Source organism: Rissa tridactyla, chromosome Z (assembly GCF_028500815.1).
Source record: "Rissa tridactyla isolate bRisTri1 chromosome Z, bRisTri1.patW.cur.20221130, whole genome shotgun sequence".
In the NCBI taxonomy this organism is placed as follows: Eukaryota; Metazoa; Chordata; class Aves; order Charadriiformes; family Laridae; genus Rissa; species Rissa tridactyla.
In genome coordinates, this window is record NC_071497.1 from 70,062,089 (window position 1) to 70,083,721 (window position 21,633).

A 21,633-nucleotide genomic window follows, 5' to 3' on the forward strand; every position below is an offset into this window, starting at 1 on the left:
ACACTGTTCCCCAACGCACCTGATGGGCACTGTGGAAATTGTGGTGTGCAGATTTGCACATCTGTTTCTCTCTCATGTTTGTAAAGGATGAAGTGGGTAACAATGAAGTGACAAACCCCATTGAAAATAGCACAGCCAAGCTTGGGAGACTTTACTAATTATTTCTTACTATATTTTTAATGTGCAAAATGAAAAGCATGTTGAGAGTGTGTGAAAAACAAACCTGTGTCAAGCCAAATGGAGTCCCAGGACCTATGCATATGTGTAGTAACATATGCCTTTATGCTTTTGCAGGTATGCATGTTGCTATAGCTCCTGTGATACCGTCTCCAGATATTGATTCTCCATCATTCTGTAACCCAAACAAACTCACCCCACCTTTAGCAGTAAATACCAGCATTTTGCAGCTTTCAGAGCAGAGACCAAGGCCCTCCTCCTCGCTCATGGCTTGTCAACAGCTGCTTCCCACTGGCAGAACTGCGCTCTCAGATCCTTCCTCACCCCACAGCTCCCCAAACACTATACACAATCATTGGGATAACGTGTGTAGAGACACCCAAGTCAATAAACATCCCATTTCCTATGAGTGTACTTGAGAGTACTGGGAGCTAGAAACACCTCCTGCTTCCTTTCTGTCCAACAGCCTTTTCTCTGTCTCCTGGAGGCTTCTTAACCATACGTGACGTACTCCAATGCCAGGTGCAGCGAGCTGAACACAGACCCCACATCACCGTCTACGCGCAAACAAAAGCAGAATGACCTCTTGGCAGACGTGAAAAGCTTGACCCAACATTTTACACCTTACAGAGAGAGACCAGCAGGTGGCCATGGTGGGAATCGCACTCCAGTGCGCTCCAGCTGTGCACGCAGCATCCCACAAGCCATGCTTGCCCCCATGCTGCCACCTTCAGCCCCGCATCCCCCGCCAAGGAAAGGTTCAGGGACAGGGGAAGAGCCACTCGGCAGCAGCGAGATGCCGTCTAACCCGGGCGAACTCTCGTGTGTGCGGAAAACAATGTCACCCAAAACCTGGCCTTCCCTCTTTCCTCCCACCCCCTCCTCCTTCCTCACTGTCCTGCACGCACCGCACCGGCAAAGGGCTGGTTCTGACTTCATTTTCGGCAGGTATGAACCCAAAATGGCTCCGCCACCCCCAGTGCTGTCACTCGGCTCCACGACCAGCCAGACACCTGCCTCTTGCTCTCCTCCAGTGGTCCTGCTCCCCGAGAAGCACCAGAGAGGCAAGAGGGAGGCGGGCGAGCCTGTGGGACTTCTCCACAGCGTCCTGCCCACCTCTGGCTGAGGAGGCAGGACACCACCCCACACCGCGCCCGAGGTGAGACACAAACCCACCCGTGTCACTGCGTGCAGGGCCGCCCGGCAGCCCCTCTCCCTCTTCCTCCCCCTCCCCATCCCTCCGCTCCGCCTGGCGGCCGCCGCCTTGGGCCGCCCTGCGCGACACCCACCGCCACATGGGCGGCCGGTTCGGGCCGTCCCGCTCCACGCCCGCCCGCGGTGGCCACCCGACCCGCTCCCACGCGTCCGCGGGCCCACGCAGGCCACCGCCCCGAGGGCAGAGCCCGCCCCGCCGGCTCCTCCCCTCGGCCCGGGCGCCTCAGCCCCTCAAGGACTCCGGGGCGCTCAATGTCAGGCGGGCGGCGCGGCGCGGGGCGGTGGCCGGCAGGGGGCGGGCGAGGGGAAGCGGTGCCCGCCCTGCGCGGGAGCGGCGGCTCAGAGTCGGCGGCGCTGGCCATGCCGGGTGGCGCGGCGGCGCGGAGCTGAGCCCAGCCCCAGCCCAGGGCGGCCGAGCCCGAGCCGCGCCGCTGAAGGGCACCGGCGGCGGCGAGGCTTCCCCGCGCTCTTCCCGCGGCCGCCCCGCAGCATGGAGGCTGGGAAGCGCAGCTCCTCCGCCGGCAGCCGGGACGATGGCAGCGCTAACGCCTTCCCGGCCAAGCCGGCGGCCCCGGCGGAGAAAGCTCAGAGCAGCCCCGGCGGCGGGGGCAGCGGGGGCAGCGGCGGCGGCGGGGTGAAGGAGCACGGCAACTCGGTGTGCTTCAAAGTGGACGGTGGCGGGGGCGAGGAGCCCGTGGTGGGCTTCGAAGATGCCGAGGGTCCCCGGCGGCAGTACGGCTTCATGCAGCGGCAGTTCACCTCCATGCTGCAGCCGGGGGTCAACAAATTCTCCCTCCGCATGTTCGGCAGCCAGAAGGCGGTGGAGAAGGAGCAGGAAAGGGTTAAAACTGCGGGGTTCTGGATCATCCACCCTTACAGCGACTTCAGGTGAGCACCTCGCCTGACGAAAACTTCGGCGGGGTGCGTGTGCGTGTGTGTGGGGAGGGGTGCGTGTGGGGGGCTGCCCCCTCGCCCCCCGCGGGCGGGCGCGGACTCGCCCCTTCTCCCTTCCCTCCATCCTTCCCTGGCCGGTTCGCCGGCTAAAACTTTGCCTCTCCTCTCTGGGGCGGGGGGAAGAGAACCGGTGTCCCTGTGGGGCAGGGAGGACCCGGCGCTCTCCACCGTGCTGCAGCCGGGACGGACCCGCAGGCTCCGCTTCGGCCGGGCGCTGCCCGCAGCCCTCGGGCTGCGGGCAGCGCCCGGCCGAAGCGGGGCCTGCGGGTCCGTCCCGCGTTGTCCTCGCCACGGGGGTGCGAGAGCTCGCCGGAGGGAGGGCAGGCAGCGGTGGCCACCTGAAAATCACATCTCCGCCCCGCGCCGGGTGTGCGGGCTCTTTTGCCCGGCGTTAAAACACTTGTTCAAGGTGGGGTCGGGCGATGGACGCGCGCCTCGGGCAGGGCGGCAGCCGAGAATAACTTTATCCCGGCGAAGGCCGCGTGGGAAACGGCGTTTCCCTGGGTTAATTAGCGTTTCCTTCGGCTGGAGGAGCGTTGCCTTCACAGTGAGTTACAGAATTGCAATAGCCCCGTGAAGAGCAGCGCAAATAAATGCCCTGGAAGAGCTGTTTCCCTATAAAAACTACATTTTTAAGGCTTATTTCACTGTATCCGCCCCCCCCCGGTGCCAGCTGGCTGTATGCCTTTGTAAATTTAAGGCTCTCTATGATATTTGCTTAAGAGCAATCGGTGTTGTTAAGCGTGTTTAGTCAACGGTTTGAATTGAACAGCCTGCATTTATACAGCAAGTGAATTGCACCAGAGACCATGTTTAAAAAAGGAAAATACAGAACGTTCAGTAGTTCCATGGATATCCTAAGAAAAAGTAGGTTAAATAGAACATGCTTCCAGTGGGAACGGGAAGAAATACTTAAAAAGTCTAAGTTTCTGTGGGACTATTCCGAGTGAGGTGTTACGCAGTGAGCTGTGCTAGCACCTTGCGGTCGAGCCTGAGAGCAGTACAGCTACAAGAGCAGAGGAGCTGGGCAGGACTCACTTATGTCTCGAGATCATGCTTCAAATCCCTGCTTTTTTTCCTGGCTCCCTGGAGGCAATAAGCTGCAGTCGTTCTTTTCCTGGAGTACCTTTTCCCCCTTGCCTGCCAGCTCAGCTGCACTAGCAGGTGCATTAAGGGGGTAGAGAGCCAAGAGTCCACCCACTCCCTTTCTGCTAGCCGGAGAGGGATGTAGCAGGTCACATCTGGTGCGGTGGTCGCATGTGTAGGGGATTAGGGGGGGTCTGATACCCTCTTACTTATCCGTGTGCATGCATGAGTAACTTTATTCACATGAGGATTCCATTAAAATGAATGAGATTATTCTTGCGAGTAAATTCCCTCTTTTTGGTTAAGTTTGGTTTCTGAGCGAGGTACGCAACCCAACGATCTTTTGAGCAATACGAGCTTATGCATCATATTGTGCAGCATGTAACTTTTTAAGCTGATATGTGAAATAGGTGATAGGTGTGTTGAATCTGTTTCGTTGCAGAAATATCTTCTAATTCTGTCCTAATTCTTCCTGTGGTAAGGTTTAGAGATCATAGCATATGTTTACTTATTTTTTTTTCAGTAGGAGTAAACAACACTGCATCCTTTTCAGGCCTGTTTTCTGCATGTTATTAAATTAAATGTATTTTGTGAGGGTTTTTTTTGTGTTTTCATTTTATTAGAATGGAGGTGTTTTTTTTTAAAATAAAGTTCATAGTCTTTTATTAGTCTTGGGATGATGTGGCCTGATCTGGACCCAATTTTTTAGCCAGTAGGACTGTGTCACTGAGAAATATGAGATGTTTGTGTTGTTTCTCCTGAAATAATTGCAACAGTATAATGGTACTACTTGTTTTGGGTGGCAGTGTTTATAGAAATGGGGGAAGAAGTTGTACTCTGTAGTATATTCATCTTCCTATATGGGAATTGTGACAATGCTAGTAAGTGCCTCTTAGCAGTATCTCTGTACCAGAATAAATGTGTATGTAAGTATGGAGTTGTTTTGATTTATTTTTGCATATGATTTCATAAAAATGTAATGCTTGTTTATAGACAAGCCTTAAAGCATCCAAAGAGACCGGGTTGTTCTAATTTCACCATGTTAACGTTGATACCACCAGGGGAAAGAACTAAATTTTGTACCTAAATGACAAGAAAAAGGTAAAAAACCTGAATATTTTATAGTATCCAAGTGTGAAGATTTAGAGTAAGTTTCAAATTTACCCATTATTAGGGTGTTTGTGGCATATACGAAAATGGACATCACAGTGAATTTTAAATATAGGCACACGTAGGAGAATACTGGGTTAACCACATAAGACATTCTGGTACAGCCTCCTGTGGACTCTCATTTATTTCTGTTTTTCTAGTTCTTGATGCTTGTATGCATTTGCTGGGATACTTTAATGTGTTTGGTTACACTTCTTGACCTCATTCTCATTATTTTCATAAAACTTTGTATGTTTATTTGCACTGAGCAATATTTTGCCATGTTGTTTTGGGGGGTGGGCAGCATCCCTTTACCCTCCTGCCCCCCTTTTTTGGTATGAACAGAGTGTGGAAGCTGTGTCTCTGAATTTGGTGCTCTATGAATCAGTTACTCGCATCCTTGTGGGGCTTGGTCTCTGGTTTTATGGCTGTCTGTCCTGCCTGTGTTTCAGGAAAGAATTGGCTCTTCATCAGGCAGATACACCCTTGGAGAATTAAATTCAATAAGCATTACATAATTTTTCCACAAGGGGACCATTTTGTTCCTGCTTGTCTTTTCCCAGTCTTCTGAGGTTAGTGTCTAATTTGGAAGCTGTTATGTAAACCGAGCACCTAATGCACATCAAACCCAGCACAAGACCTCTGTTTATCTCTTTGTAGCTGTGATTACTGCCTCTCTAAACTTGGACAAAAATTCTGTGTAATTGCATGACTCACAAAAGTGAATTTATCGTCAGTGTTTTGGTTAGAGTTTATTGAAGTTCCTGCGTGCGTTCTGTGAGATACCGAGTGCCTCCGGCCGTCCCTCCTCACGTGTGGAAGAACGAGCCTGCGGGAAAGCATCACTGGTCCAGCCCGGTGGCCTCTCAGCCACTGGATGAGACCAGCATGAAGCCAGTGGGAGATGGGAGCAACTGCACGTGGTTCTGCTGCTGCCATATGCATTTCCTTTCTTTCATAGCAGAGTTGCGGGGGATGTGGCGTTTGGGTGACTTTTATATGTTACGGCCTTCTTCTATTAGTGGAAATGTACGTGGCTGATTTTTCAGACGATTAATTACTCAATGTCCTTCTGCACGTCAGGAGTCTCTTCAATACTCAGAGGGCTTGCTTATATGTGCCTGCGCTGTTGATCCGTCCCTGTAGCATCTCCCTCCCTCCCTGTCTATGGGTACACAGAGAAACTGGCGCTTTCGTGGAAATCTCAGTTTTGTTACGACATCAGCTAGGGCATATGTAGCCCACAATCCAAAAAGAAAACAGAGCTACTAGCTCCAGAGTCACATGGGAGAAGCATCTTTTGACCAGAAATAGCAATGTATGAGAGAGACTGATGGTTAAAGTTCTCAGTTTGATGTTTGGGAACAGCCTTTGACTGGAAGTGGGGACAAAAATTTCAGTTGGCTTCAAGATGAAGTGAAGTAAGACTGTGATGTGGAGTTGTCTGGCAGAGTAGCGGATAGGGAGGTGCAGTGCAGGCAGTACTGAAGGTCTTTTTCCTGGGTAGATGAATACAAAGTATGAACTGATTTGCAACAACAGCAAAAAAACTACTGACGTTTTATGTTGAGAGAAGCTCTCTGTGTAACTTCTCATCTATTCAAGGACCAGAAAACATATTTTACTCATAACAGAAAAATAAAAGCAAAGTTAATTCTAAAACTTCAACAGAATATTACAGAGCAGAGTGAATAGTAAAGGTATGCCAGATATTTTTAACGTGTGCTGCATTCCAGTTTCAAAACACTTTTGTATACGCATTTGAGGGTTACCATGCAAATGTATGAGGTTGATCATATAAATCTTTATAAATCATAGAAAGCTCTATCAATGCTACCTTGTAAGTAAATTTAATGTCAGTGGGTTTTAATCAGGGTGAAAGACACAATAATATTTGTGTGTGTACATCTAGGTACTTACAGAAGATTATTTTTGTGCGTGTTGCTATTAACAAACATCCTATATATTTCGTGCAGTTTTATGCAACCCATCTACATTGTCATGCACACGTGCATCTTATTTTTTCATTTAAGTATGTGCCAAACTGTAAGTCACAATTGCAACATATTAGCGTGCCTCATGTTTTTTCTTATACTTTTCTCGATTTTGACCTTATATTTGCCTTATGAATCGATGTTCTTTTCAATTTGAACCTATCTTTCAAACCTGCCTTTGACCACCAGCAGTCACCGTAACGCGGTAGACTGTGCATGTTACATGTGCAGCTCACATACATATTTCTAAAAATTGTGCATGCATTGGTTTAAAATGTGTTCTTCTTTGGGACTGGTCTTCACTCTACATACCCATCATTTATATTTTAAGAAGCTTAGGGTAAGCACTTTGTCCCTGTCTTTTGTCATATGTCTGTAATGTCTCAGTTGAAGCAAATGAGATTTATCTTTTTGTGAGCTGTAACATAGATTTATATAGAGCAGTAGAGTTGGAAGGTAATGCTATATGTGACGAAGACAAAATGTGTTGTATCATACTTAAATGTAACTGATATAGATATATGTATGCAAAATTAAGTATACAAATCATGTTGGTTTATATTAAATAGATCAGATAGAAATTAGTGTGGGTTTTAGTGGATACATTATGTCATTGGTAGTGTAGGAGTATGAAATGTCTGCAGTTTTGGATTCTCAAGGCAGTCATCTCAGTCTTGTTGCTCAGGATCTGTCATGAAGTTCTCTTACACTGTTGAGACTTTTGTATTATTTGCTAATAAACTGATAATCAAGGCTTTATAATTATACTGTTCACATTCCTTGCACAAGCCAATTTTTTTTTTTAATTAATTATGTTTTTATGACTGATGCACAGTTTTAGCTAGGGCTGTCTTTCATGTATCATTTTCAGATACTTTTGTGGCAACTATAATTTTTATTTCTATTCAAAAAACCTTTGTACAGCTGAACTATTCCCGTTACTTGAACATTCACTTTTTGTACATGACTAAACAATAGAGAACCATTTAGTATTAAAAAGATTATTAGTAGTGCTTGGCTTTTTATTTGCTGCATTCCAACAATTTTTGCACTTTACTTCTGTAAATGCCCCAAAGGATAAAATGACAAAATCGTAGCATTAATCTAAATAATGAACTTATAATGTCTGAAAATTCTTTCTGACAGTAGGTTATATATTAAGCTCTATAATAGTTCCCCAGGTAAAATGCAACTCCCATAAAGGTGGGCTGAAGAGAAATATGATAACAGTCCTCAAATGCATAAATGGATGTTACAAAGAGGAGAGAAATTACATAGAAGTAATGGGGTGAAATTGCAGCAACAAATATCTAAATTAGATGCTTAGGAAGCAGGACCAAAAATAAGCAGCGAAATATTCCATTGGAAATGCTTTGATGTGGAATATGGGCCAGAAATGCATTAGGTTGTTTTTCATCTTCAGTTCCTATTATTTTTGATATTGAATAATGTCTCATCATTGGCTGTCACTGATTCATTTGTTATGAAATCTAGTTGACTGAAGCTAGCTATTGGCATTTCATTTTGTACCAGCTGTACACATGTATGAATGAAAATGGATATGTAGCGGTGTATGTTGGGCTTTTGGGCTCACAAGGGCCATCTGCTCTTGTCCCCTTTGAGACTTTCTTCAAGAATCACGAAAGCAAGCCAGCTGAGTCCACCTGAGGTTGGTGCAGCAGCCACTCGCTTTCCGGACCTCTAGGGGATGTGGGAAGGATTATGCCTTTGTTTGTTCAAGGAAAGCAATTCATTTTATTGATAAGACATCCTTAATGTCTCTAGATAATGTAGAATACTAATGCATAGTTTGAGCTCATATCGATGTTGAACATTTCCCAATTTTCATTATGTTCATTCTAGTCCTGGAATAACAGTGCATACATTGCATTTTCTTTCACGCTTTTGACATGTTATGTACTTGAACATAGAACAAAGCTTACAGCAGAGAAAGAGCTCAGTAAGCGTAACTCAAATAATTCCTCAGTTCTCTGAGGTACTGTTAATTTAACTTGGGATGTTTTGAAGATTGCTGGCAGCACCTATGAAGAAGTACACAAGTACATTTTCTGCAAGATGTTTTATTTTAGAAATTCAACTTCTTCACAGTCTAAATAAAGGCACATATGTTCATCATGATTTTGAGATATGTTTAAAAAAAACCAAACCCGAAATTAAAGCAAAATGGTACAGAATTCCCATGAGTAATCTAAAAGATGACGTTTTGGGGAAGTTATATGCGAGTGTTTAAACTTTGACCTGGGATGCTCAATGCCATGAGACTTCCTCTTCAGTTTTCTGACTTTTTGTTTTGACTGCAGTGAGAAAAAAAGCACTTGATTAATATTATCTATATATATACTTATCAAAATTTAGATCTCTTAAGATCAGCATCTGCTTGGGTCTGTGGGGAGAAAGCACCGATTCTGTTATTCCGATTGATTATTTTAGCAAGACTACACAGTTTTGAATGTGTACTGACACGTTATTTGTTAGCTCATCAAAATAACCAATGCTCATAATCGAATCAGTAAAAGTTTTTTCTTCTTGTACTTGAGTATATGGAGAGAACTGTGAATTGTAATACTGTGTAAAAGCATGGAACAGTAAATAAAGGTCTGGATTTAGGTTTTGGGTTGCGGGTTTTGGTGGCTACAAAGATAAATAAACATGCATAATGTTTGATAAGTTGTGTAGGTTTTTTTGTGGGTATATAATCAAGTTAAAATTTGAGTGGCTCACTTTCTGATTGTTCAGCCTGGGGCAGCAGAAATAGAGACAAATGAAATCAGAGGTCACTTAAAAAGTATGAATCTTTACCTCTGCATTTCTGCCTACCTAAGATCTGTGACATTGTAATATTTAATTAAACTTTGTCAGCTTTTTTTGAGAAGCTTGGTTTGAAGGTATTAGAAGGCAAAATACTATTTTTAGAGAGGAGGGTAGAATATGAAAATTAATAGAGAAATTGACTTCATTTGATTGTGAATAGAGGTATCCATTCTCACCTCTGCTTTCACTCAACAGCACGCCTGAGAGCTGTCTTCTATGTCAACATACAATTTTTGAGAGAGAGGAAACTTTTAACCTACTTTGCAATGTTTAATTTTTAACCTGACAGTATAGTTCTTGTTAATTGCTTGAAAGTCCTTTAGCTCTCTATTCTCTGATTCTTTCCCAGAGGCATGATTTAATTTTAAAAATCATAGTGTATTCAGCTCTAATTATTGGAGGGCTCGTTCTAGACACATAGTGAGGTATGTTAATGACCAAAAACTGTATCAGCTGCAGTCAATGTCAGTACTACCTCAAGGACACTGTCATTTAGCTTCCATAAAATCTCTGCTAATATCTTTTAATCTGATGATAGTCAGATTCAGGCAAGCTGCATGATATTTTGCAATAATCTTACTGCCTTGGTTTGCAATGCAATTGGAATAAGTCTGGAGTAGACTTGTGTTCAGAAAATGTTAATTTGATTACAAAATAAATGCAGTCGGTTTCCATTATGTGTTTAAAAAAACCCCAAACAAACTCCAAACCATTTTTTATTTGTGCCATGTTGCATCATGTAGCTAAGAGTAGGATTTTATTCTTATTTTATTAAGTTCTACGTTGTTTATGTGGAAATCTTATCTAAAGAAGCACGTTATTTTATTTATTTACAAAATATATTTATTTTATTTAATTTGTTAATTATTGTAATTTAGCATGCTGCTAACATTAATAAATTTTCTATCTCTAAAAATGTCATATTTATTAAATTCTTATTAAGATATTTTGTTTTCAACTGAAAAAGCACAGATTGCTTTATGATCACAGTCAAAGCTAGGTTGTAGGTGTTTTTGTTGGTTTTGTTTGTTGTTTTTTTTTTAATTATGTAATTTAAAATAGTGAATACACATAAAAATTGTTTCTACTGCAGGTTTTGTTTTTTTTTTAGGTAGTATTACTCTTTTTCATCCAGTTCTCAGTCTGAAATCCACTGAAGTTTACTCTTGTGCTAAAGCTCTTACAGTAATTTACCAGATCCTTCAAGAAGCACCTCTCCTTATGGCATGACTGCAGCAATAGGCAGTGTGGTTCTGATATGATCTAACGTTAAGCAAACCTATAGATTGCAGTAAATTTAGGGTAATATATCATAGGATCCTAACGATAAATGATTATTCTAACTTGCTCTAAGTCAAATCTATGGAAAATATACAGAACTTTTATAAGACACATAGAGTAAGGTCTAATCAACTGTGCCCAGGAGATGGAATAAATGTATGGCTGCAAAACCGTGGGGATGCAATCAGGCTTTCACATGACTACTGAGAGGTTTTCCATCAGGCTTTGAGTTACTTCTGTCTATCTGTTCATTCCAGGAGGCCTTATGATTTCTGTCTGGTAGAGAAATTACTATGAAACCAGTAGTAGATAATAATACCTGCTAAAACATCTTATTACTGGCTGACAGTACACACCTGCAAGCTTCTGGATTCCCCAAACACATCCTGGGCTAGAGGTCCCTTGGGATGGCTGCATGTGGGCTTGTTTGCACTTGATTTCTCAGTGAAGATAACAGCTAAGCCAAGCTTGTCTGTCACTCTGGTTCACCTTGTCTTTAGCACCAGACAAGCGCAGTAGTAACACAAAGATTTCCTTTTCTGACTAGGGATTAGTCTGTTAGACGCAAATTTGGAAAAAAAAAACCCCGTAAATAGTAAAATAAATCAAGCATATACCTCAAGCTTCAGTTAATAATTAGGTACCTTTCTCGTTACCCACCTTACCAAGTATACTTCAGAGATGTCCTGTTTTTCAGAGCTGCGCGTCCAGTGTTCATGGAAACTGTTATCGAGGTGACTCCCCAAATACTGAATCCTGCTTTTTATGTCTTTTATTTATAGCATTTCTCATGGTCTAATTTTTAGGTAGTGAAATCCTGCTATAAGCAACTTGCAGTTCTCATTTGAAAGTTATCAGGAGCACAGTGATGTAGTCCCTAACAGATTTTTTGTCTTGAAACAAATTCTCTTTTCCTTCATTCTGTTTTTCCTTCTCCCTCCTACATCTTTTCCTGAAGATATAATGAATTCCTTTATATAAATGGAAATGACACATTGATTTTTTTAAATTTTTTTCTTAAAATTTGTTAACTCTACTATGTAGTTTCCCATTGTTACCGAGTCTGTTAGCTAGAAGGTACTGAGCTCTTGGTTCTAACTAGCAGGGAGAAGTTAGACTAGGTATTCTTCATAGTGTCTTGGAGTTTGTCAATAAATAACTTGTAATAATAAAAAAAATAAATATATGCACATTTTCTATTTCCCATGACTTGGCCATGTTGGCAGCTTTCTGTTGAGAATGGCAGCTGGATGCATTTGAACATACTGTTACCATAGGCCTAGTAACAAGATACTTTGCCAAAATTGTCCCCTTGGCCCATTTAGCGCCAGCTTGGGAATTCTAGTGTTGCATGCATCTATCACATTAAAGGTATAATTATAAGAAACACACTTCTGTAATGGAAAGGGAGTGTGGTGTAAGTAAGCACTGCCAGATGGTAAGCAATCTAACAGAGCATTTAAAAAGGGTCAAAATCGAAAATGTCTGAAATCCAGTGGCTTATTAAGCAATAGACGTTGCATGTGTGGGACAAGTGAGAGATAAGTAACCTAATTTAGGTGCCCACATGACCAAAGTTGCATTCTGTCAGTATATATCTGAAATACGTGTTTTTACTAACTTAGAGGTGTTTTTTGAAATTTAGAACAGAATATTAAAAGCAGTGATATACTGCTGGGTATTGAAAAGTTGAGTAGGATCTGTACATGTTCTTATTGTGTATTTATTGAAGCAGTGAATTTATTATGATGAGTGATCTCTCTGAAATGGAAGAAGAAACCTAAAAACAACTTTCAAGGTTTTTGATGTTGAAAATAATTAAATCCAGGACCTAATAATTGTATTATTTCATATGCATATTACTTAGCTAGATGTGAATTAAATATGACATAAATGATGACTGAATCCAATTAAATGTCTTTAGTTTTAGTTTCCTATTTAATGGTATTAGCTATGAGTTTAGAATGTCTTGCTTCCCTTTAAATTGTCCTCTGTCCCTGTTTCCTAAAGGTAGATTTTCTGGTAGTCTGCCTGTATGCTGTGCTCCGTCGCTCATATAAAGGCTAATTTTCTTTTGCCGAGAGATGATTCTCGTTAAGACAGGTCTGAGGAATACTTCTTCAGTATTATGCAACCTGTCAGTGTTATTCAGCAGTTTCCACCACCTACCCCCTCATTCCCCAGGACTGTATGAACATTGCTCGATGTGACCATGGTTGTTTCTATCATTTCTAAGCTGCAGCCAACTTTTACATTCTACACAGGCTAGACCAAATTTATCTTTCTGTGGAAGGGATGGGAGAACTGAAGTGAACTTCCACTCCCACACTTGTTCCTTGCAGTGCGACGGAGTTCAGACTTGCTTCAGGGAAGGAGAGGTAGCTTCATAGCCCAGGAATGCACCTACCATGAATCTGCATAAAATGGCAGCAGATGTTCCTGCTGGGGCTATTGACTTGTAATTCCATGAAACATCACTGAATAGCAACTCATCTTAACATCGAATGTACGTACTGATTTTATGCCACTGGCAAAATGAGCAAATGGAATATGATATTTAACTTGGTTTCATGTTTCCAGGACGAACTTTTCCATTTCTGGAACAGTTTTGAATATGTCAGTTTTACCCAGTGCTCTGCACAGAGTGTGCAAATCTATAGGACGTTAGATGAAGATCTGAGATGGAAGTCAGAAGCCTATCTTTGGATTTCAGAACAAGCTAGGGACCTAGATACTTGTAAGCATCTGGACTCTGTGGCTGAACATCTTTCATAATTCTAGCCATAAGGAGCCGTAAATGGTAAAACTGATTTTTAAAAATGTCACCCATGGGTGCTGTGCATTTGCAGAACTAGTATATCAGATTAATTTGAGTTTGCTTCGTGTTGCGTTTCTGCCATATTATGTATTTTGGTTTGCAGTTTACAGATCAATATATTTTCTAAGATTATGATGAAAAGTTCTATTCATCATTTTTTTCCCTCAATTTCTTGCTGTTCTCCACCAATGAATTATTAACATCTATTTGGCTGTTCTAATTATTACACATCTTCAGCTTAAACATGTATGAATAGTTCATAACTCACTGTCCTCCAAAAATGCAACATAAATATTTGGCTAAATTAAATTTTGTTTTTCTGAGGGATATTGGCTTGTGGCTAAAACCTCTTCTGAGATCTCCAAAGTAAAATGTTTTCATTTGCTGAAAGCCAGAAACCTATTTATTATATTTAGGCAATTTCATTTTGAGTGAATATGGATGGAAGATAAAGATGGACATCTGGTGTTTTATTCACCACAGTAAAGGGTAGCTCTTTTTGTTTTGCTGTATCGAAGCAACAGCCATGTGTCTGTATGGGAGTAAATAGCTTCCTTGGCACTTTTGCTGTTGTTTATAGTTCAGGTCATAGGTCCTTGACCAAAGTTTCTTTGAGTGCTTATTTTAGAGGTGCTTATCAGTGGCTACGATTATAGGCAACTTTACTTGCAGGCAAACACTTTCCCTTGTCACCCTTAACCTGTACCGTGACTGATCTCGAGAGCAGCGCAAGGGCTGTGCCATTTTTAAGGAATATGAACCACTTTGTTTGAATGCCCGAAGATCGGAGAAGGAGAATTTTTTTACCAAGAGACTTCAAAGTCAACTGTGAAAAACAAAACACTCTACCAAAATATAAAGTCGAGAAGTAGATTATTAAATAATTCCCTTTTATATTTTTTTCTGATAAATATTTATAGGTGAAGCGTATAACAAAGCCTGTGGTAAAGTTTGAATAAATTTTCAGAACTTAGTATCTTTATCAGTCTTTTATTTTTCAGGTTGAAAACTGACATGTTTTTCTGAAGTTTAAAGTGATTTCCTCTCTTTTTTTTTTTTTTTTTTTAAAAAAAAAGGAGACTGTGGAGGAAAAAACCCTTATCTAATATACATATTTTGTGTAACAGCTCTACTTTGGATGGTCTGTCTCAATGAAGATGGATTAGAATGTTAAATTAATCTATGTATTGGTAACAAATATTTTCCAGTGTCTCAACAACCATTTCATAGGACGAAATTAAAACAAAATAATTAACAAATGTATTTCACACCAAAAATCTGAGGTAGTTCAATAAGTAATTTCAACACATCGTTTGTAAATTTAATGCATACTGTTTTTAGAAATGGATCTTGACCATCTTTTCAGTGGTGTGTATACCTGTGACAAAATGTAATGGAACCTCTTTTTTTAATTACAACTAAGCAATGGGTATGACCTGCAGTACTGTTTCTGGCAAAGGTGTACTGGAATGAGACAAGGCTTCATGGCATGTAAAGGCAATCTCTTGGAGCGCTTGACATTCCAGGTTATCTCCTGTTTTGCAGATCAAAAAAAAAAAAAAGTATAGGTAGGTTGTTTTGTTGAGTGCTTTTCAGAAGGCATTTGATTGTTTGCTTTTGTAAGAATAACCAAAGTAATTTCATTGAAAAAAAGGGCTTTGTTTCCTTATACTGAATTAAATTGCAAAAGGGCCATTCGGTAATTGCATCCATCACACTGACCAATGTTCATAAAATGTCGGAGGTGGAAACTTGGCTTGTAATCCAATTCTCCACCCTTCGCTGAGCTGCTCGCAACTGCAGCCCGTGAGGTTTCACTCAGGCCTGCTTGCGTGGAGCTTGCTGGAGCGTTAGAGGATAAGCAGCATGAAAAGATGACCAGAGAAGCAGAGTTAAAACTAACAAGATCACGGTTACTTAAGCCAGTAAATAGAACATCTTTGAACATCATGTATTCTCTTTCTTGTTTGCTCTGTTTGTTTTTCTGGGTTTTCCTTTTTGTTTTAAACAAGAGAATATCAGGTCTATCTGATCACTGCTCTGTCTAGCTGCATAATTAGTTGATTTGTTTTGGCAGTGCAGGCAGAGCGCTATGCTGTCAAAAGGATGGTAAGACTCAAATGTGCAGTATGTAAATTGGGAATTTTTAAAGAAATGTTAAAATTACATTGCATCTGCTTAAATACTGTGGGAGGCAAATGGCTAGCAGAGAGATCTGGATACAAGTGGAATAATTAAAAAAATGGGGCTTTCTGAATGTGGCTGGTGGAAGAAGAAACCTGCAAGAGCTGCATTTTATTTCTGGTAGGGACAGGTGCTTTAGTGTATGAAGTGTGAAATTATGTTTTGTAAGATAATGGTAAAACGGAATATTGAACTTCCTAGCTCAGCCTTCTCCTGCCTCCCGCTTATTAGTGCAGCTCTTCTAAAGTGCAGCTGTAAAGTTTTTACCCCTGTAAAAAGGGGTTCGTAATAAATGCATATGGGTAAAAAAAATAAATGCACATGGAAGATTAGTTCTTTCATTTTTTAAACTATTTTGCACTGCGCACATTGTATTTTCAATTAGTTGATGTTTAGATAAATTGGTACAATAAATTCAGTTAATAAAATTAATAAAATATCAGTTCAATAATCATACTAATACAATTTTTCAGTGTGTACATTTGAGCGTGTACCTGAATGTCTCCTGTGTCGTCCCAGGAATCAAAACTGTTCAGCCCGGCTGTTGAAAGTGAGGACTAATTTCCATCCTCTGCTGGAGAGGATTTGAACCTGTACATTTCCTTTGCATAGCACTTCTGGCATGGATACTTCCCATACAATATCACCCACCTCTCAGCGTTGTTCTGCTCTGATGGAGCGAAGAAGTGACAATGCCTCTCCAGTCTAGTGGTTGCCTTCCCTGGGAAGAAGGTTTTGGTTCCTGTTCTACACTATATTTGTTTAGGGAAAGAGAACATGTCAGCAGTGTACCTCACTTCAGGAGACACAATATGGCCTGGGGGTAATGAATTTCCACGAGGTGGGCTCAGCTCCCCAAAGATACATGAGGAAAGTCGAGTGGATTTTCCTATGCATTGGTGAGAGCTCTTGGTATTGAGCTGTTTTGCAAAAGGCGACGCACGTGACCTGGCCATAATTACTTATCATGTTGCTCTGTTTTGAATTTGAGCTTTCTTTTTCCTTTGTTTTTCTAAAAAGAGTCTGAATTATATTTTAATGCTTTTTCATCACAGTATAAGTAAAAATTAAGAAAATTATAATTTTGATTTGATTTCAACACAAATTCCTGTTTCTCATGTTTTTTCACAACAAACACAAGTTATATTAATATATTTTTAATTATATAAATATTTTAATTGTATTTAATTACATTTTGAAGGAAATGACACCGCAATATGTGATATTCATGGATTACAATAAAAAAACTGACTGATTCATAAAATGATGCATCCACTTATTTTGAAGGGTTCAAATTTCAGTACTTTTTATATTTGAAGACACTGAGGCTTTGGAGCCAAAGATCAGCCATAAATAGTTGTAAAAGGGAATAATAATTTAACCTGATATATGTATGCTATGTCTGTTATTTGTTCTTGCATTAGAATCTTGTGTAGGTACATAAGAGCTGTATAAATATTGTCATGTATATTTGTTTTCACTCATGAGGTAGCAGTACAAAGCCTGCATGTATAATCCATCAACTTGTTTCATACCTATTTATTTATCGTTCTTTTGCACTTTTTCAGATCTCTGATTTTTCCCTTCCTGAATTTGAAGATTACCTCTTTTTTTTTTTCAGTTTAAACATAGTGCCCAGTCTTGCCTTCAACAAACATTTTCAAGAAATGGTGCACCAAATTCTAGAAAATGAAAATTTGTGGTTGAAGCTGCTTGTCTAAATGTACTGTATCTTTGTACAGTTGTATGGACAAAGCCAGTTTTATCTCTGATTATCAGAATGAATTTGTTAGTAGTAGCAGTATATATGTCAAATAACATAAATCTCCATGTCTTAGGTGAACTAAGTTTGATGGTCCTAGTCCTTTTTTTTTCGTCAGAGGTATTCACCTCCAAAACCCAATTGTGCCAGCTCATTTGGTGGTTACAGGCCAGTCTCTTCACCAAACCTGATGACTGAGGTCTGTCAGTAGCTACTGAGCAGTCTTCCCCATCGTCTCCTTCTCTGAAGATAAGGAGAGAAAATGGACTTTTCCCCATCAGCAGGAACTTTAAAGATTACACTGATAATTGAGAGATTGAACTAGTTAAAAAAAAAAAAATCTATTAAAGAAGAGTATTAGGTGATACTGTCTGGCTTTCTTCATTTTGCAAGGGCGTGTGGATTAAGTTACCTTCCTTTTTACATGAGGCTTTGTTGAGAAGAATTACAGAAGGCTTCTCCCAATTTAAGCCTCTGAATTTTTACTTAGTATGGAGGCATCCTAAATGTCATGTTTCTAAATGGCACTCTTAAAATTACTGTCACCACAAAATTCTTAATTAATGCAAGTGTTCCAACATGAGATATGAGATTATTTTGCAGCTGAAATATTTTTAGATCTGTCTCTTTCAAACTTTTCCTCATGCCTGTAAAGTGGTCATTTCTAATTTGAGAATGTGAATGTGTATTTTACAGTGATCCACTACAGAAATTTGCTGACACTTAAAGAATCAGTATGCGGCAATTTGCAATTGGTTAAAGGGTTGGTAATATGAAACTGAAACAAATCAGCTGGAGTCCCTTCACAAAATGTTGCCTGATACTGAGAGGCAGTGGTCTAACAGTTTGAACAGGGAGGGTAAATTTGAGGAAGATTCGTCACTTGTGCTATGACGCGTGTTGATGCAGAAGCAGTCTTGATGATCTGAAATACACCCGTTTTGACCAGCATACAGGTCAGCATAGACAGATTCAACTTTTTGCCGGAGAAGGCTCATTTGTGAGTCCTGACTCTTCATCAGCACTTTCTCCTACCTGGTAGCTATCTGGACAGGAGCACCACGTTGCTTTTTCGCCGAGGAATGGGGCTGAAAAGGAGGAACTGTGTAAAGACTGTGTAAAGACGGGGGAAGTACAAAAGCAATATCTGAGCTCCACTTGCAGTGGTGCACTGTTCCTGCACAAGGTTAAGTGGAAGTCAGGCTTTAATTCTTTCTACTGTAGTTTAATATGTTTCTCTGGAGGAAAAGCAACTGCAAATATGGATGTATTTAAGCACTTGTGATAGGGGATTATTGGCTAAAACCAAAGAGACTCATCATTAAATAATATTGCCATATTATATAAATGTCTCTTTGTCCTTTCCTTCCTCCCTTCCCATATGCAATGAGGGCAACATTACTCCTCTACCTTTATTTCTCAGAAATCTGAGACTTAATTTGTCAATGCATGTAAAATAATATAAAAACTTTAGACAGACGCTACTGCATGCATACCAAGAATTAAAAATCTTGTGATGAAATGTCCACTTCTTAAATGTTAATTGAATTTACTGAAAATATACATACATTTATAGGTATGTATTAGTGTAATGTTAATTATTATAGTCACCACAGTGACAGTACCGTGATTTTCTTTTCTAGTAATCAAGCCTTTGAAGCGCTCAGTCTTTAAACCTAACCAAATGCTGTAACCAAAGCCTTTTGAAAGTAGTAAATTGCTGTTCATTGGCTTTGCTGGGCTCTGATCAGGTCCCCCGAGAGCTGCATTTATCTAATCATCTGCCTTGCACATAGAATCACAACTGAGCAACAAATTGAAAATCTCCACTGCTAAGTTGTGTTTAGTTATCAGATAAAACTCATGAAGTCTGTTTGAAATTGTGTAAGTTTGTAATTTTTAGATACATTCTATGGCTATATAAAAAGGAGACTCAGTATTGCTGAATTTTATTAATCTCTCTTTGAATTCCTTTTCCGCTACCAGGTAGGAAGTTGCATGAATATTTAAAAAATAACAGTGAGGCACATAAATGGGATCTCTAAGTATACATGGCTAACCTGGAAGTAAAAGACTTCAGCAAGACAATCAAATGAAGATTTTTGCTGGTGTGAAAAATTCATTATTATTTTATTTTTTTAATCACTTTTAGTCTGAATCAGAATGAAACCATCAGGCTGGAACATTACCAGGTCCACTACTGCTCAAAATCTGGGCAGGGAAACTGAGTTGTCAGAATACCAGCCTCTGCCGCATCCCAGACTGACTAGTCTCAGGCAGGTAGAGAAAGCCTTTCTGCTGCTTCAGCAGGTTACCTAGCTAAGTCAATGAAAGTTCATTTAGATCGATATGTTTTAGTTTAAAAAAGAAGAACGATTATTGATGAAATTTTCACCTGAGAAAGTGTCACAGCCTTCTACTTAATAATATTTCTGCCCTTCAACCTCAGCAGTTGAAGTGTAGGAGATAGTATTCTACTGTAGCGTGTGCTTTACAATCAAAAGGGATGAGCCACGGAAGGGACTCTGCTTCAGCTTTACAAGATTCCTCGTTTGCTTTTACTTAACATAAGCTAAAACCTGTCACAGCGGAAATAGAGGAGAATAAAGAATATAAATCAACAATTTCAGGAGAACAGTTTATCTTTTAAAAAAAATCAAAAAACTAAACCTGACCTTCTGTCTTCCTAAAGTTTTGCAAAATTAAGTACCTTCAGATGAGGAAAATTTTATCCATACAGAAGGACAGCACAACTGCAGAAGTAACCTGTTTGCTAGTACAAACCTGGCCAATGTAAAGAAGTGTCACTTCACTAGTCATTTGTATTAATGTGATCACATGGATAGTTATAGTAAATTCTAAGTTTGGAAATTTTAAAATAAAAAAATCATGAGACAAAATCATGGAAGCACTCCACAATAGATTTGCACCATTTAAACAGAACTTGTTCCATGGAGGATGCTGAATGCAATATCTCTTATTAAAATTGAAGGAATTTCATATTTAATTTATATGGCTTTTTCCCAGAAGAAGCATGCTTTCCTCTAGGTGTGTGTATGTGTAAGAGAGAGACAGACGAGCAGAATGAAATGGATAGCTGGGCAGAAGGGGATATCCTCACTTTCAAGTTGTGAAAAAAAAAAGCGATGATTTTTCAGAAAGTTTTCAAGCACAGACACCTGTGCAATCATGAAAAGAATTTGGGTGCCCTGAAAAAAACTCTCCCTTCTTCGTTCTCCTGTCCTTTCCAACACATCCCAGTAGTTATCTGGAAGTTGCAGATGTTTTCAGGTGTGTCTAGCTTTGATCTCTCTTACTAAAAGTATAATATGGCTGCACAGCAAGAGTAAGATGGCATGTCCTGTGAGAATCAATTTCTGACATAGATAATACTAAGTTTAGTGCTTGTTACAGTACGTTGTAATAAAGTTTTAAATTACTGTTATTTCTACTAGGATTGTTTTGTTTGGTATAGCACATTGATTTCGCTGTTAGGTGACTGATGATCCATGAAAGCAAAAGAAACAAAGCTGTGTTTGAAGGTGAGATAAAAAAAGTCAGTGTTCATTTCACCAAGCATCTGCTAGTCAATCAAAATATTTAACTGAAGAGGAGCTTTGTGAAAATTTTTTTACAGTTCCTGATTCTCTGAATGTGTACAGTAAAATCATGTCTCAGATGCATCAGGTTTGCTTTAAAAAATATTTTACAAGCAATTTGAATGAATACCTTTTTCAAAGACCTCCCACTTTATAACATGACTGACGACTGTTTGTGACTGAACTTCATGAAGTTTTACTGATATGGTTTGCCCTTTTCTATTAGATAATCAGACTTTTATGATCTTTCTGGAAACTTGGAAAACTTAAGCAAATCCCTGACTGCTCTGTTGCCTTAAGTCACAGTACCCAGTGCCTTAGAAGTGCTGTTCACTCCGCCATATGGTTTGTGAGACCACAAAAACTTCTGCTGGGTCAATATGAGTGTACTGTAGGGAAATAATAAAGAAGGCAAAACTGAATGACTTTTTACACAGCTGTCTATACAGCAAATTATGCAGCAAATTAACAACTTAGAGCCGAAATTTCCTTCTTTAAGACTTCGTTTTCTTTGGATTGGATATATAAAGTGGAAAATGAAATGCCTCTTAGAATTTATAGTGCCTTACGTTATTAAGCTTA

The 21,633-nt window shown here is 40.3% G+C and overlaps 1 protein-coding gene across 1 annotated transcript in view; it reads left to right on the forward strand.

Annotated features, from left to right (window-relative positions):
- Positions 1–1,755: 1,755 nt before the first annotated feature.
- HCN1 (hyperpolarization activated cyclic nucleotide gated potassium channel 1) overlaps positions 1,756–21,633 on the forward strand; it is a 202,087-nt gene continuing 182,209 nt past the window's right edge. The window contains exon 1 of the mRNA XM_054187015.1: positions 1,756–2,280. Coding sequence (XP_054042990.1) covers positions 1,883–2,280 — 398 coding nt within the window. The 5' untranslated portion in view covers positions 1,756–1,882. The remainder of the gene's footprint in view (positions 2,281–21,633) is intronic.